Source organism: Myxocyprinus asiaticus, chromosome 42 (genome assembly GCF_019703515.2).
Source record: "Myxocyprinus asiaticus isolate MX2 ecotype Aquarium Trade chromosome 42, UBuf_Myxa_2, whole genome shotgun sequence".
NCBI classification, from domain to species: Eukaryota; Metazoa; Chordata; class Actinopteri; order Cypriniformes; family Catostomidae; genus Myxocyprinus; species Myxocyprinus asiaticus.
In genome coordinates, this window is record NC_059385.1 from 36,135,821 (window position 1) to 36,150,088 (window position 14,268).

Below are 14,268 nucleotides of genomic sequence, written 5' to 3' on the forward strand. Positions count from 1 at the left end.
ATTTTTGGGCAGTTTCTCCCATTCTTCTTTGCAGGACCTCTCAAGCTCCATCAGGTTGGATGGGGAGCGTCGGTGCACAGTCATTTTCAGATCTCTCCAGAGATGTTCAATTGGGTTCAAGTCTGGGCTCTGGCTGGGCCACTCAAGGACATTCACAGAGTTGTCCTGTAGCCACTCCTTTGTTATCTTGGCTGTGTGCTTAGGGTCGTTGTCCTGTTGGAAGATGAACCTTCACCCCAGTCTGAGGTCTAGAGCGCTCTGGAGCAGGTTTTCATCAAGGATGTCTCTGTACATTGCTGCATTCATCTTTCCCTCGATCCTGACTAGTTTCCCAGTTCCTGCCGCTGAAAAACATCTCCACAGCATGATGCTGCCACCACCATGCTTCACTGTAGGGATGGTATTGGCCAGGTGATGAGCAGTGCCTGGTTTCCTCCAGACATGACGCTTGCCATTCAGGCCAAAGAGTTCAATCTTTGTTTCATCAGACCAGAGAATTTTGTTTCTGTCCTTCAGGTGCCTTTTGGCAAACTCCAGGCGGGCTGTCATGTGCCTTTTACTGAGGAGTGGCTTCTGTCTGGCCACTCTACCATACAGGCCTGATTGGTGGAGTGCTGCAGAGATGGTTGTTCTTCTGGAAGGTTTTCCTCTCTCCACAGAGAAACGCTAGAGCTCTGTCAGAGTGACCATCGGGTTCTTGGTCACCTCCCTGACTAAGGCCCTTCTCCCCCGATCGCTCAGTTTGGCTGGGCGGCCAGCTCTAGGAAGAGTCCTGGCGGTTCCAAACTTCTTCCATTTACGGATGATGGAGGCCACTGTGCTCATTGGGACCTTCAATGCTGCAGAAATTTTTCTGTACCCTTCCCCAGATCTGTGTCTCGATACAATCCTGTCTCGGAGGTCTACAGACAATTCCTTGGACTTCATGGCTTGGTTTGTGCTCTGACATGCACTGTTAACTGTGGGACCTTATATAGACAGGTGTGTGCCTTACCAAATCATGTCCAATCAACTGAATTTATCACAGGTGGACTCCAATCAAGTTGTAGAAACATCTCAAGGATGATCAGTGGAAACAGGATGCACCTGAGCTCAATTTTGAGTGTCATGGCAAAGGCTGTGAATACTTATGTACATGCAATTTTTTTCGTTTTTTATTTTTAATAAATTTGCAAAGATTTCATACAAACTTCTTTCACGTTGTCATTATGGGGGTATTGTTTGTAGAATTTTGAGGAAAATAATGAATTTAATCCATTTTGGAATAAGCTGTAACATAACAAAATGTGGAAAAATTGAAGCGCTGTGAATACTTTCCGGATGCACTGTACATTGATGGAATGTTCACTGTTCAAAATTTAAGAAAGAGATGGCATTGTTGTAATTTTTGCATATTAAATTGTGATTGGTCTTGGCTTGCTGGCAAATATTTAGCCAGTTATGATTAATCAGATGTTACATGCATATGTAAAACACAATGCTTCATATAAATGTAGGGAAGACTGCTTAAGTGTCTGCATAATGTATAAAAATAAAGCATGCCATTTCCATGTGCAACCTTGAAATGGTGCTGTGTAAATGCATGTGTAGGATGAAACGCTGGCAGCAGTGGAGCAGCATACAACGTAAAGAACACACAAACAGGTCAATTCTCTGCTGCTGCTTAAAATAAACCAACATATACAATGTTTATGTGCATTATAGTGCTGTATGCTTTCATATCATATCACACACCGCACCGGACTAACACAATAATCGAGTGCAGTCTGAATGTCACGTCTAAAGCAAGCTGATCCATGGAGTCATATTTATATCCCACCATGAGCAAGAGCATGACAAATGCCAGAAAATCTTTTTAGTGCTAAACATATGAATAAATCAATCATAAAGTGACAGCTGTCTTTTTGACAAGGAATATCATCAAGAAACAACACACTGGACACTATAGCATGATTTTTAACTAAGCTCAACAGTAAAGATTTTTTCAGTTGGTCTGGTCGGGTCACATTTGTACTTACCCCACTTTAAATATACTGTGTGTGTGTGTGTGTATATATATATATATATATATATATATATATATATATATATATATACACACATATATATATATATATATATATATATATATATATATATATATATATATATATATACACACATACACACACACACACACACACACACACACAGTATATATACAGTATAATAAAAAAATAATAATAATTGCTTATGCACATTATGCTGCGAGACGCTGATAACACAATGCCCAAAGTGCTTTACCTCATCATTAGTGCTTGGCTTAAATTTTATCTTAAATTCAACAAATATTTAAATCCTGAATTTTTATTTGACAGTGGCACCAAAAGGACTTGCGGGTTTCCCAGACCCTGCAATCTGCTATTGGTCAGACAAACCTGCCCTAAATTGACATGACTGTATGCTCAGACTAACAGATCAATATTTTGAAAGCACCACATTGTCAGTAATTCACTTTTAAGGAAGTCAACCAACTAATGGCTTAAATATAAACTGGCTCTGCACTTTCAATTGGATTACACAAAAGTATTTCAACTAGGGCTGGGTATTGATACAGATTTCCCAATCCGATAAAATTCTGATTCACATGCTCTTGATTTATTTGGGTATTTTTCAGTTATTATGTCCATTTTGCTGAAATTTTCTCTCAGCTAATACTGTTAATTACACAGAGGACATTTTAACTTAGTAATTCAAGAATACATTTGTGCTCAAAAGTTTGCATACCCTGGCAGAAATTGTGAAATTTTGGCATTGATTTTGAAAATATGACTGATCATGTCTTTTATTTAAGGATAGTGATCATATGAAGCCATTTATTATCACATAGTTGTTTGGCTCCTTTTTAAATCATAATGATAACAGAAATCACCCAAATGGCTCTGATCAAAAGTTTACATACCCTTGAATGTTTGGCCTTGTTACAGACACACAAGATTACACACACAGGTTTAAATGGTAATTAAAGGTTAATTTCCCACACCTGTGGCTTTTTAAATTGCAATTAGTGCCTGTGTATAAATAGTCAATGAGTTTGTTAGCTCTCACGTGGATGCACTGAGCAGGCTAGATACTGAGCCATGGGGAGCAGAAAAAAAACTGTCAGAAGACCTGTGTAACAAGGTAATGGAACTTTATAAAGATGGAAAAGGATATAAAATATCCAAAGCCTTGAAAATGCCAGTCAGTACTGTTCAATCACTTATTAAGAAGTGGAAAATTCGGGGATCTCTTGATACCAAGCCAAGGTCTGGTAGACCAAGAAAGATTTCAGCCACAACTGCCAGAAGAATTGTTCGGGATACAAAGAAAAACCCACAGGTAACCTCAGGAGAAATACAGGCTGCTCTGGAAAAAGACGGTGTGGTTGTTTCAAGGAGCACAATACGACGATACTTACATAAAAATTAGCTGCATGGTCCAGTTGGCAGAAAGAAGCCTTTACTGCGCCAATGCCACAAAAAAGCCTGGTTAAAATATGCCCGACAACACCTTGACATGCCTCACAGTAGTGACGAGACCAAAATAGAGCTTTATGGTCACAACCATAAGCGCTATGTTTGGAGAGGGGTCAACAAGAAGTATAGTGAAAAGAATACCATCCCTACCGTGAAGCATGGTGGTGGCTCACTGATGTTTTGGGGGTGTGTGAGCTCTAAAGGCATGGGGAATCTTGTGAAAATTGATGGCAAGAAGAATGCAGCATGTTATCAGAAAAAACTGGCAGACAATTTGCATTCTTCTGCACGGAAGCTGCGCATGAGACACTCTTGGACATTCCAGCATGACAATGACCCTAAGCACAAGGCCAAGTTGACCCTCCAGTGGTTACAGCAGAAAAAGGTGAATGTTCTAGAGTGGCCATCACAGTCTCCTGACCTTAAGATCATCAAGCCAGTCTGGGGAGATCTCAAACGTGCAGTTCATGCAAGACAACCAAAGACTTTGCATGACCTGGAGGCATTTTGCCAAGACGAATGGGCAACTATACCACCTGCAAGAATTTGGGGCCTCATAGACAACTATTACAAAAGACTGCATGCTGTAATTGATGCTAAAGGGGGCAATACACAGTATTAAGAACTAAGGGTATGCAGACTTTTGAAAAGGGGTCATTACATTTTTTTCATTGTTGCCATGTTTTGTTTTATGATTGTGCCATTCTGTTATAACCTACAGTTGAATATGAATCCCATAAGAAATAAAAGAAATGTATTTTACCTGCTCACTCGTTTTCTTTAAAAATGGTACATATATTACCAATTCTCCAAGGGTATGCAAACTTTTGAGCACAACTGTATATACATTTTACAAATTGTATTTAATCTTTAGTTTTTCATCACTTTTGGTCACATATACTGTGCAGTATATACATTAAAAAAACAATTAGCTTATTCATGCGATTATCTAATCAGCCAATCGTGTGGCAGCAATGTAATACATAAAATCATGCAGATACGGGTCAGGAGCTTCAGTTAATGTTCACATCAACCATCAGAATGGGGAAAAATGTGATCTCAGTGACTGACCGTGGCATGATTGTTGGTGCCAGATGGGCTGGTTTGAGTATTTCTTTAACTGCTGATCTCCTGGGATTTTTGGAAATGATTCTCTGATTGGATCTTTCTCTTCGGGATCATGCATAGTGTAGTTCTTCTTAAATGAAGCTGAAATAACACAGACCGATGGCTTCAACAGAAGCATATACCACTGAATAACAACCTCAAAGTTCACAGTAGTTCATTATTTTTGAGAATGAATTCGCATCTGGAAAAAATTAATGGGAATTTTACTTAAAGAACTGGACTGTTGCACTCTATTGTCGTCTATGTACACGTGTCAGATTAAGGTTTTTGGCCATTGCTTCTTGCTCTCTGACCATGAGTGAGCAGTGTGTTTTAAAATGATGTGTCATGTTTAAAGGAGCTCAATTTGGAAAAGCACATCTCTTTTTTTCTTTTTTCTTTTGATCCATTCTGTTGCTCTTCACCGAGCATCCTGTTTGAACAGCCCCTCTTGCAGCACTGGGATGCAAAACAAATGCAGCTACAAAACAAAGTTCAACAGATTGCCACTACTATCAGGGAATATTTCTACCATACATACTGTACAAGAATAGTGATGGTATTACCAAAAATAAAATACTACCATTTGGAAAACACTGTGGTACTGCAGTAGTACTGTGGAGCCGGTATACCATGCACCACTACATCTGAACACCCGTGGTTGATAGAGAGTGACTAAACAGCACCATGAGATGCTTGTAAACTCTGAAAGACACACTTGAGGAATGTGTACAGCATAAATGCCTGTGAACATTCATGTTGTGTATGACAACAGATATGATAAAACACTTTGTGTGTGACATTGTGTCTGAACTCATATTTTCTGAGGTGTTTGTTGAGGATCGGTCAGAAATGTTCAGTTTTTTAGAATAATCTGAATTATAAATTGTGCACAACAAGTCCAGGAATGTTAAGAAGGTAAAAGGGGGGGCCTGGGTAGCTCAGTGGTAAAAGACGCTGGCTACCACCCCTGGAGTTCGCTAGTTCGAATCTCAGGGTGTGCTGAGTGACTCCAGCCAGGTCTCCTAAGCAGCCAAATTGGCCTGGTTGCAAGGGAGGATAGAGTCACATGGGGTAACTTCCTCGTGGTCGCTATAATGTGGTTCGTTCTCGGTGGGGCACGTGGCGAGTTGAGTGTGGATGCCACGGTGGTTGGCGTGAAGCCTCCACACGCGCTATGTCTCCGTGGCAACGCGCTCAACAAGCCACGTGATAAGATGCGTGGGTTGGCGGTCTCAGACACAGAGGCAGCTGGGATTCGTCCTCCGCCACCGAGATTGAGGCAAATCACTACGCGACCACGAGGACTTAAAAGTGCATTGGGAATTGGGCACTCCAAATTGGGTGAAAAGGGGAAAAAATCCCACAAAAAAAAAAAAACAGTAACATTATTCCAGAATTAGTTTTGTGGAGGAACAATCACAATCCATTTATGACGCATGCACCGTTATGTAATGAATCTTATCGTGATGTTGATAGCATCACCCAGCTCTTACTCTGACACAAGAAAGGACATTTTCAGTTTCCTAACAGTAGCTGCAATGAGTTCAAATTACAGAATTTCTTCAGCTAATAATATAACAATAAAGTTCTGTTTTCACTGGTGCTATATGGATTTGCCAATTTAGCAGAGTTCTTGCAGATGCCAACCACGAAACATGAAAGGACAAAATGATCCATTAATAAATGTTGAGTTTTCTGGACATAAGCAGAGGCAATATTTCCATATTTCATCCTCTCTCTCAAAACTGACAGCTACTCTCACATGTACCAGATGTAGATACACTGAATACTGACTACACCGCAGGGTTGGACAAAATTAAGAATTTAGGAATTGGCTCTCTAAATTCTTGAGTTGGAATTAAATTGGCCACGCCCAACAGGATGTTCAACAAAGCATTAATAATTACAATTTTGACTAATTATACTGCTATATTTCTGTAAAACAAGTTCAATACTGTCAAAACATTTACACTTATTCATTTAGCAGATGCTTTTTTCCAAAGCGGATTACAAATGAGGAATACAGCGAATGTGATTTGTCCGAATGAGGCAATGACATTTTAGGTTGAGGTTTTAGGAGCACCCCCGAGGTTAATAAATCACTTAACACAAACACCAAAATAAATAAAAAAATTTCCATACAGCACCACAAACTGTTTAACACTGTTTTCAGATCCCTTTATTACAATACATACTGACATCAAAATGTTGGGTAAATCAGAGCATTCTGGGAAACAAAGTGTTCTTCCACCATTGTACTGTACATTAAAGGAAAGTCCTTTATTAAATTGAATGAAATGTACAGTATATATACATTAAATACAAACTTCCATTGGCAGCATTCCAAAGACTGACAATATAATCTACTCTTACTACAGTTATAGTAATGTCTTTGAATTTCTTTTCATTTTAATTATATTTCCTTCAATTAAAATTTTAATTCTGTTTGCTATGCCAATTCAAATTCTTGAATTAAACTGGAATGGAAGGCATTCTCATTTCAGTTCTGAATGGCACATAAGCCTGCTCACTGTCTGACCATACGGATCAGATTTTATCCCTATAGCCAAATGATGCAGATTGTATTTAAAAACCAAATCGTATTTCAGCGAGTATATGCTAACTACCACCCCTGGAGTCGCAAGTTCGAATCCAGGGCGTGCTGAGTGACTCCAGCCAAGTCTCCTAAGCAACCAAATTGGCCCGGTTGCTAGGGAGCGTAGAGTCACATGTGGTAACCTCCTCGTGGTCGCCATAATGTGTGGTTCTCACTCTCGGTGAAGCGTGTGGTGAGTTGTGCGTGGTTGTGCGCTACGTCTCCGCAGTAACACGCTCAACAAGCCACGTGATAAGATGCGCGGATTGATGGTCTCAGACACGGAGGCAACTGAGATTCGTCCTCCACCACCCGGACTGAGGTGAGTCACTACGCCACCACGAGGACTTAGAGCGCATTGGGAATTGGGCATTCCAAATTGGGGAGAAAAGAAAAAAAACACACAAAAAAAAGCAGATTTGAATGCAGTGTGACCAAAGAGATTGCAGTGCGCCACTCTCGTCACATTAAGGCAAACAGTGTGTGAGTGTTTCAGTCCTGTGCTACCTGCGATCAGGCCATAAAGAGATGATAAAGCAGCCGCTCATGTTGGTAGCAGACAGATACTACACAAGGGTATTCAGATTGCTGCAGCTTTATATCACGCCATATAAAGTGCTAACTAAACTTACTGCCAAGTTCTTCAGCATACATAACATATCCTGTTAGTGCACGATGTACTCACTTTATTAAAGCAGGAAGAGTACTGTCTGGCAGGGATGGGATGGGCTGGGCTGGGGGTATTTAATTATTTATGTCCGCTGGTCTTGGCAGATTAAACTCTGAGCCATACGGGACTGTTTTGGTCCATCACTGATGAAGTTTTGCTGTAGTGATTATGCCAACACCGGACATATCACAGGCATCATGGGAAGGATTGTCTAGCAGGCGGCCACAGATCTGATGCAGAATCAATGCCAAACCTCAAGTCATTTTTGATCTAGCTTTTTACAAGACTTGCATGAAATAAACCATTTTCACAGAATTTTGCTAATTTAGAGGTCAATTAACAACTGGAAAAAATAATAATTTTGTAGATACAAGACTGCAACTGAGAAAAAGGAAAAAGTAATTGATCTTAAAGTAATATTCCACATTCAGTGCAAGTTCAACTCGATCGACAGCATTGTTTAATGCGGATTACCACAAATACTAATTTCGACTATACTTTTGAAACAGTGCGTATTTACTTTTTTTTAATACAATTATTTTCTGTGGTAATCAACATTATTCCACAAATGCTGTTGATTGAGCCCCTTTAATTCCCTTTAAAAAGGGAATACGGAACATTCCTTTTCGCATGTACGATCAAACTGGTGCAATCTGCATTCGTGCTGCTGTTTACCAGCAGAGAGGGACTGAAGCGGCTGTCATAATGAATTAGCTGCTCAAATAGTCTTTTCAACATCACAATATCTTTATTTTTTTATGATACAAACATTTAAATAATCACAAAATAAAAGTGTAAAGCTGTTACTGTCGGAGCGTGCTGTTTTGATGCAGCATGTGGCGATTGTTTACTGATGTTAAACAAAGAATGTGTAAATTAGTCAGTCCACTTGAGCCTTCTCCCATTCCTTCCGTCACTCATTCGCACCACTTCCAGGGCCAGAAAAGTGGAAGGGCTAGTTTTTTAGAACCTTCTATGCTTCTATGCTACGAAGAACTCAGAATCCCATGCTACATTGCAATGTAAACAATATGGCGGCACACATGTCCGGCAATTGCGTTGGCAGTCACATCTTTTCTATCATAATCAATCATTATAAACATCTAAAAATCACATTATATGTTTGATGATATTTAATCTGACCTGGATCTACTGTAAAGTGTACGGTCACACTTTTTAAAATTACAGCACGCATTAAAGAACTTGCGCTTATAAGTTGAAGTTCCAATTCACAACCACTATATGCCTCATTCTACAAAAAAAGTTGATTTTGCTTTTCAAAAGGCTTGAAAATGTTCTTTTAGACTGGAAATGTGTTTAATTGTTCATAAATGCATTGTGCCATCTCAAGCTAAATTGACAAATATTATTATATATTGGAAAATAATTTTGCATTCAGAAATATAACAAGGTCTAAATTTTTATTTTAAAGATATAAGATCATTATAGTGTTAATGTAGGGTTATTGCATAACATAAGGAAATTTAAAGGAAACTTCAGATTTTAGCTGACTAAAGGTATTATTAAAATCACACACACACTCACATATATATATATATACACACACACACACACACACAAACACACACATATATATATATATATGCACCAAAAAATGCACCAAATGAAGAAAAAATTAAATTTAAAAATAGCATGATTTACATGATTTAGAAAAATCCCTTTAATAACACATAGTAAAATCTGGTGTCAGCTATTCATTCTTAAAATCATTATTTACACATATAATAATGGATGCAAAAATTCAACATTTTGTAGAATGACACATATGATATCACAACATTAGTACTACTTCTTTTGGTACACTTTATATGTGGCACACTATAGTTATCCTGAGCCTCTGCTGAGATTTGCTGTGCTGGATTAGTTCAGGTCCCCCAGAAGTTCCTCTGTGTCTCCAATAACAGCATGTATTAATCATGAATGCAGGAAAAGAGTGCTTTTGTCCTGAGCGTGTATCAGATGTACAAACATGAAATAGCTGAATGATGAAACACGGGTCAGTAGACACCATTATGTTATGTCTTTATTGCTTTGTTTCAAACCCTAGTGAGCTGCAGATATTAAAGCATCATAGGTGTGCTGCTGAATTGAAGGCTGCTCTAAAAGGTAGCAACTTAAAAATGCTACCTACTAAGATACCTTATTTTGGCCAAATTCTACGGTAACATCACATGTACTGGAAAGTACAGATAAAAAATAGCTTGGTGTAATTAAAAACAAATTATTTTACCAAATATTTGTGAGTGCTATGTATTTTTATGTTTGTTTCCAAATCATGTCGTTAGCTTAGCAACATGCTACCAACAAACTCCACTGAAATCAGGTAAGTCGCAGCAACAACATAACCTAATCTCATTCATTTTCAATGAGAGCTGTGACTTCTGTTGGCCAAAGAATGTGGGTGTGTCCAGCAATACAACAAAGTGAGAAAAGTTTTACTTTATGCTAATGAGGAGCGACAGAGTGCTTCATTCAGAGTGTCTGCTCTTTTTCATTTCCGTAACATTGCTAAGCTGTGTCTCATCCTTAACACCAAAGATGCAGAGACTCCTGTCCATGCCTTCATCACTTTCTGATTGGATCACTACAATGCCCTCTTTACTGGTCTCCCCGCCAAAACCAGCTATAAACTACCATGTATCTAGAATTCAGCAACAGTCCTCACATATTCCAGAAAATCATCACTTATTACTCCCACTGTCCATAAAGTTCACAAATAAAAAATGCATTTTTCTTCTGCATATATTTTGAACCATTTGGTCTGGAATCACCCATACTGTTTCTCTGTCATTTTGAACATTAATATGAAGTCATATCGTTTGAACACTTCGAACGCTTTGTTTAAAACAAAACTGGTGTGCGTCTTTAACATCAGCCACTTTTCCATCATCAGGCCAAACGGTTCTGAGCACGGTATGGAGGGGTTACAGTAGCATTTCCAATTAAGCACGGTTCAGCATCACACGATTATAAATCGCTCTCTGCCCGGAATTATTGGCATGGTTGGCTAACCGTACTCAACAGTGCAAGTTTACGATTTAACGAGTCCTCTCCTCCGAGTCAGAATGCAGTCATTAGTGTTCAAGTCCAAGACGAATCACGAGTCTTGAATATCGTGACTCGGGTCAGACTCGAGTACAACAACACTGCTCTGGAGTATGGTTCCAGAGATTGGGTGTTCGAGTATTAGATACCTTGGTTTTAAAAATTGTCCTTGACCTTTGAGTCTACACATTGTGCTTACCACAACGAGGGCCATCCTTTACTGTGTAATTTCTGCTACAATTCAAAACATCTTAACTGTAGCAATATTTTCCCCCACAATTGTTTTGTACTCTAACTTGGAATGTCTCTTTGGCATCATCTAGATGAGTCAATTGAGTGGCACAGTGGTTAAAGCTCTGGACTATGGTTTAAAAGATTGGGTGTTCAAACCCACCTCAACTAGTCTTACCGCTGTGTGTCTATTGTACTGGAGCTCTTTGCATTGTGCTCAGTGAATGCCAGTGGGGCTTGGCCTCCATCACTGCTGATCACTGGTATATTTTTTTATAATTATTGTGATCATTATTCTTATTATAATTACTATTTTGATTATTAGATTTATTTTATACAGTCAATAATTTCCTCTGAAGCACACCATGTTGGACCATGACCATGCTGGTCTGTGTCTTTAGCACTGACTTCAGCCTTTTGCGGTTTAATAATCACATATGACCATATTTAGATTTTTATGTTATTCTGATCAATTTTGCAGCCCTGAAGGAAGTGAAATCAGTCTAATGATGCGCTCTTTGGGAAACGTAGTGGCCAAATAAATTTTAATCACTGTGATATTCCCGATATTGCTTAATTTTATATCACCAGTAAAATCATCGCGATTATATTGTGAATATTCAATATATCGCCCAACTCGTACACTCAGGTCAACTGACTCTTATTTACTGGTTGCTGACATCTTTGGCTGGCATTTAGTGTCACTTCTCCCAAACTATGAAATTCACTCCAACAATCCCTCTGTGACCTCTCCACCCAATCTGAATACAAATCTCAATTGAAAACATATTACTTCACATAGTCTAGTTGTTTGTCTTGTGTTTATTTTCTGTTAAGTGATTTGTGTCTGCAGTGTCTCTTCACATATGATCTCACAGTGGACTGCTGGGAGATTAGTTTGCATCTTACCTTTAGCAGCTCTCGGGGGAAATCTTGTCCTGCATTGAGTCCATCCAGGTTATTAATGAATTCCTGGCACGTCATCTTCTTCCCAATATTCTGCAGGGCATGAGAAACATTTATTAGGCCGTTAATGGGGCGGGACAGCACTGCTTCAATCTGATTTAACCTGCGAGCTAGACAGGGCAGAGGAACAGATTGCTAATGAACTCCAGCATGCACTGCTACAGCAGTTGTATATCACTCATCACATTTACACACTCAATGGAAACTGACACTAAACTTAAGGAAGCATACGCACTGGGCGCTATGACCAATTGTACATCAGTAACTGTATCGGTGTATATCACAATATAGTATTTATACAGTTTTTTTAAAATGACAGTACTCTACACTAAGGGTTGAGTGAAATACCAATTGCAGTGTTGCCAGATCTCACAAGAGAAACAAACAACCTGGTCTGGAAAAACAAGCCCAAAATAAGCCACTTACCTCACCAAAATAAGTGAAAATAAGCAATTAATTTGCGTGTGGTGGATTTATCAGTGAAGAAATCATAAGTTTACAGTTAATTAACAGTTAAGCATAATTTTAATTACAGATCTGCTTCTGAGTCAAAACCCGGCAGCATCAAATCTGTATGAATGCATCATATCGAACAATAATTCAGTGAAGACTTGGAAACAACTGAGAAATGTCATTTTTACCTCTAATAATGTTTTCTTTGTACCTGGATTAGCTGTGCACGTACAGTATATGTAATAATTGTACATCTTTATTCAGAAAATGTGACAACCACAACAGGGAATTAGGCAAAGAAATGTGTGAAGCAGCAGTTTGCGTGAAGTGGTGTAGCTCCAAAAATATACTGTGATTAAACCTTTGGTTTCCTAAAAAAATTATCGGGACAAAATTAACCGGTTATAACCGGTAACCAGCCTTTATAAATAGCGTTTTCACTCCAGAACAATTAAAAATCACTTTGTTCCCGTTTTCAGTTTCCATTTCTTGAACCATTTTTAGTCCCTGTCACAAACATCACAAAATAAAGGAAAACATACATAAAACAGAAGATTTACACACATAAAATAAGTCAAATTCACACTGCCTACTTCTGGTGTCCCCTCATTACATACTACATGAATACATGTTAGAGAGAGAACATAACAATAAACACTTCACTGTGTGGGGAAAAAATGTCAAAATCCAATGATTTATGAGTTTTTTTGACCCAAAAATACCTTCACATTATGTAACACGTGAGTTAAAAACAAAAGACTCAAAACAGTAAATCATAAAACTATTATCTCAAACTCTAAATTCAGATTGGATGAGACACATTCATAGCTGCTGTAAAATAGCTGATTTACGCACCCCTGTGATAGCACATCATGTAAATAACATAAAGCAGTCCTGTCCACTGATAACCGCACAAATGTATCTACCATGGTCTATCTACAAACATACACAGTATACGGTATATAGCCCTGCTCCCTTGGAAGCATCAGACAAACACAGTACTGTGATAATAATGATGCTCATGATGCACTTGATTAAATACTGCTGGAACAAGTTCAGCTCTAAATGTAAAGGATTAAGAATATCTATTACAATCAGGAACTAATCAATTCTAATATGATGAGATTATTTTAATGTAGTGTGTAATCAGTAACTAATTACCCTGATTATCATTACTCATGTCCCTATTAGCAGCCTGAACATTTGCTCTCTGCCAGCAATCTTATCCATACTAGACAGGAACAGACATTCAGAAATTTGGAGAGGTGGGAATGTTGGAATTTTTAATTGTATCCCAGTTTAAAATGCATGGTCAACCTCTTTTAAAACAGTCATTATATTTGCAATTCTGTTTGTTGATGCTAATGCAAGGCTGTGTGCTTACTTGCACTGATGCTAGTGAACTAAAAACTTTATTCGCACAAATTAAAATGTAACAGCATGCAGAAGAGAATGGTTGAAATTGTTTTAAAAATTATTACAACTTTTATTATTTACTACTACAATACACTACTGCAAGAATTTTGACGCAATGTCATATATTTAATGACTAGGGCTGTCAATTTAACACGTTAATTTTGTGCGATTAATTAAATGAAAAATAACACGTTACAAGAAATTAACCCAATCAATCGTGCACGACTTGTAGGTAAATTCTGTATTAAATAATGTTCCTACAG

At 38.4% G+C, this 14,268-nt stretch overlaps 1 protein-coding gene across 7 annotated transcripts in view; it reads right to left on the bottom strand.

Moving 5' to 3' along the window:
- LOC127432445 (PH and SEC7 domain-containing protein 3-like) overlaps positions 1-14,268 on the bottom strand; it is a 180,608-nt gene that overhangs the window by 70,974 nt on the left and 95,366 nt on the right. For all 7 annotated transcript variants that reach the window (XM_051683530.1, XM_051683529.1, XM_051683531.1 and 4 more), the window contains one exon: positions 12,080-12,169. In XM_051683530.1, coding sequence (XP_051539490.1) covers positions 12,080-12,169 — 90 coding nt within the window. The remainder of the gene's footprint in view (positions 1-12,079; positions 12,170-14,268) is intronic.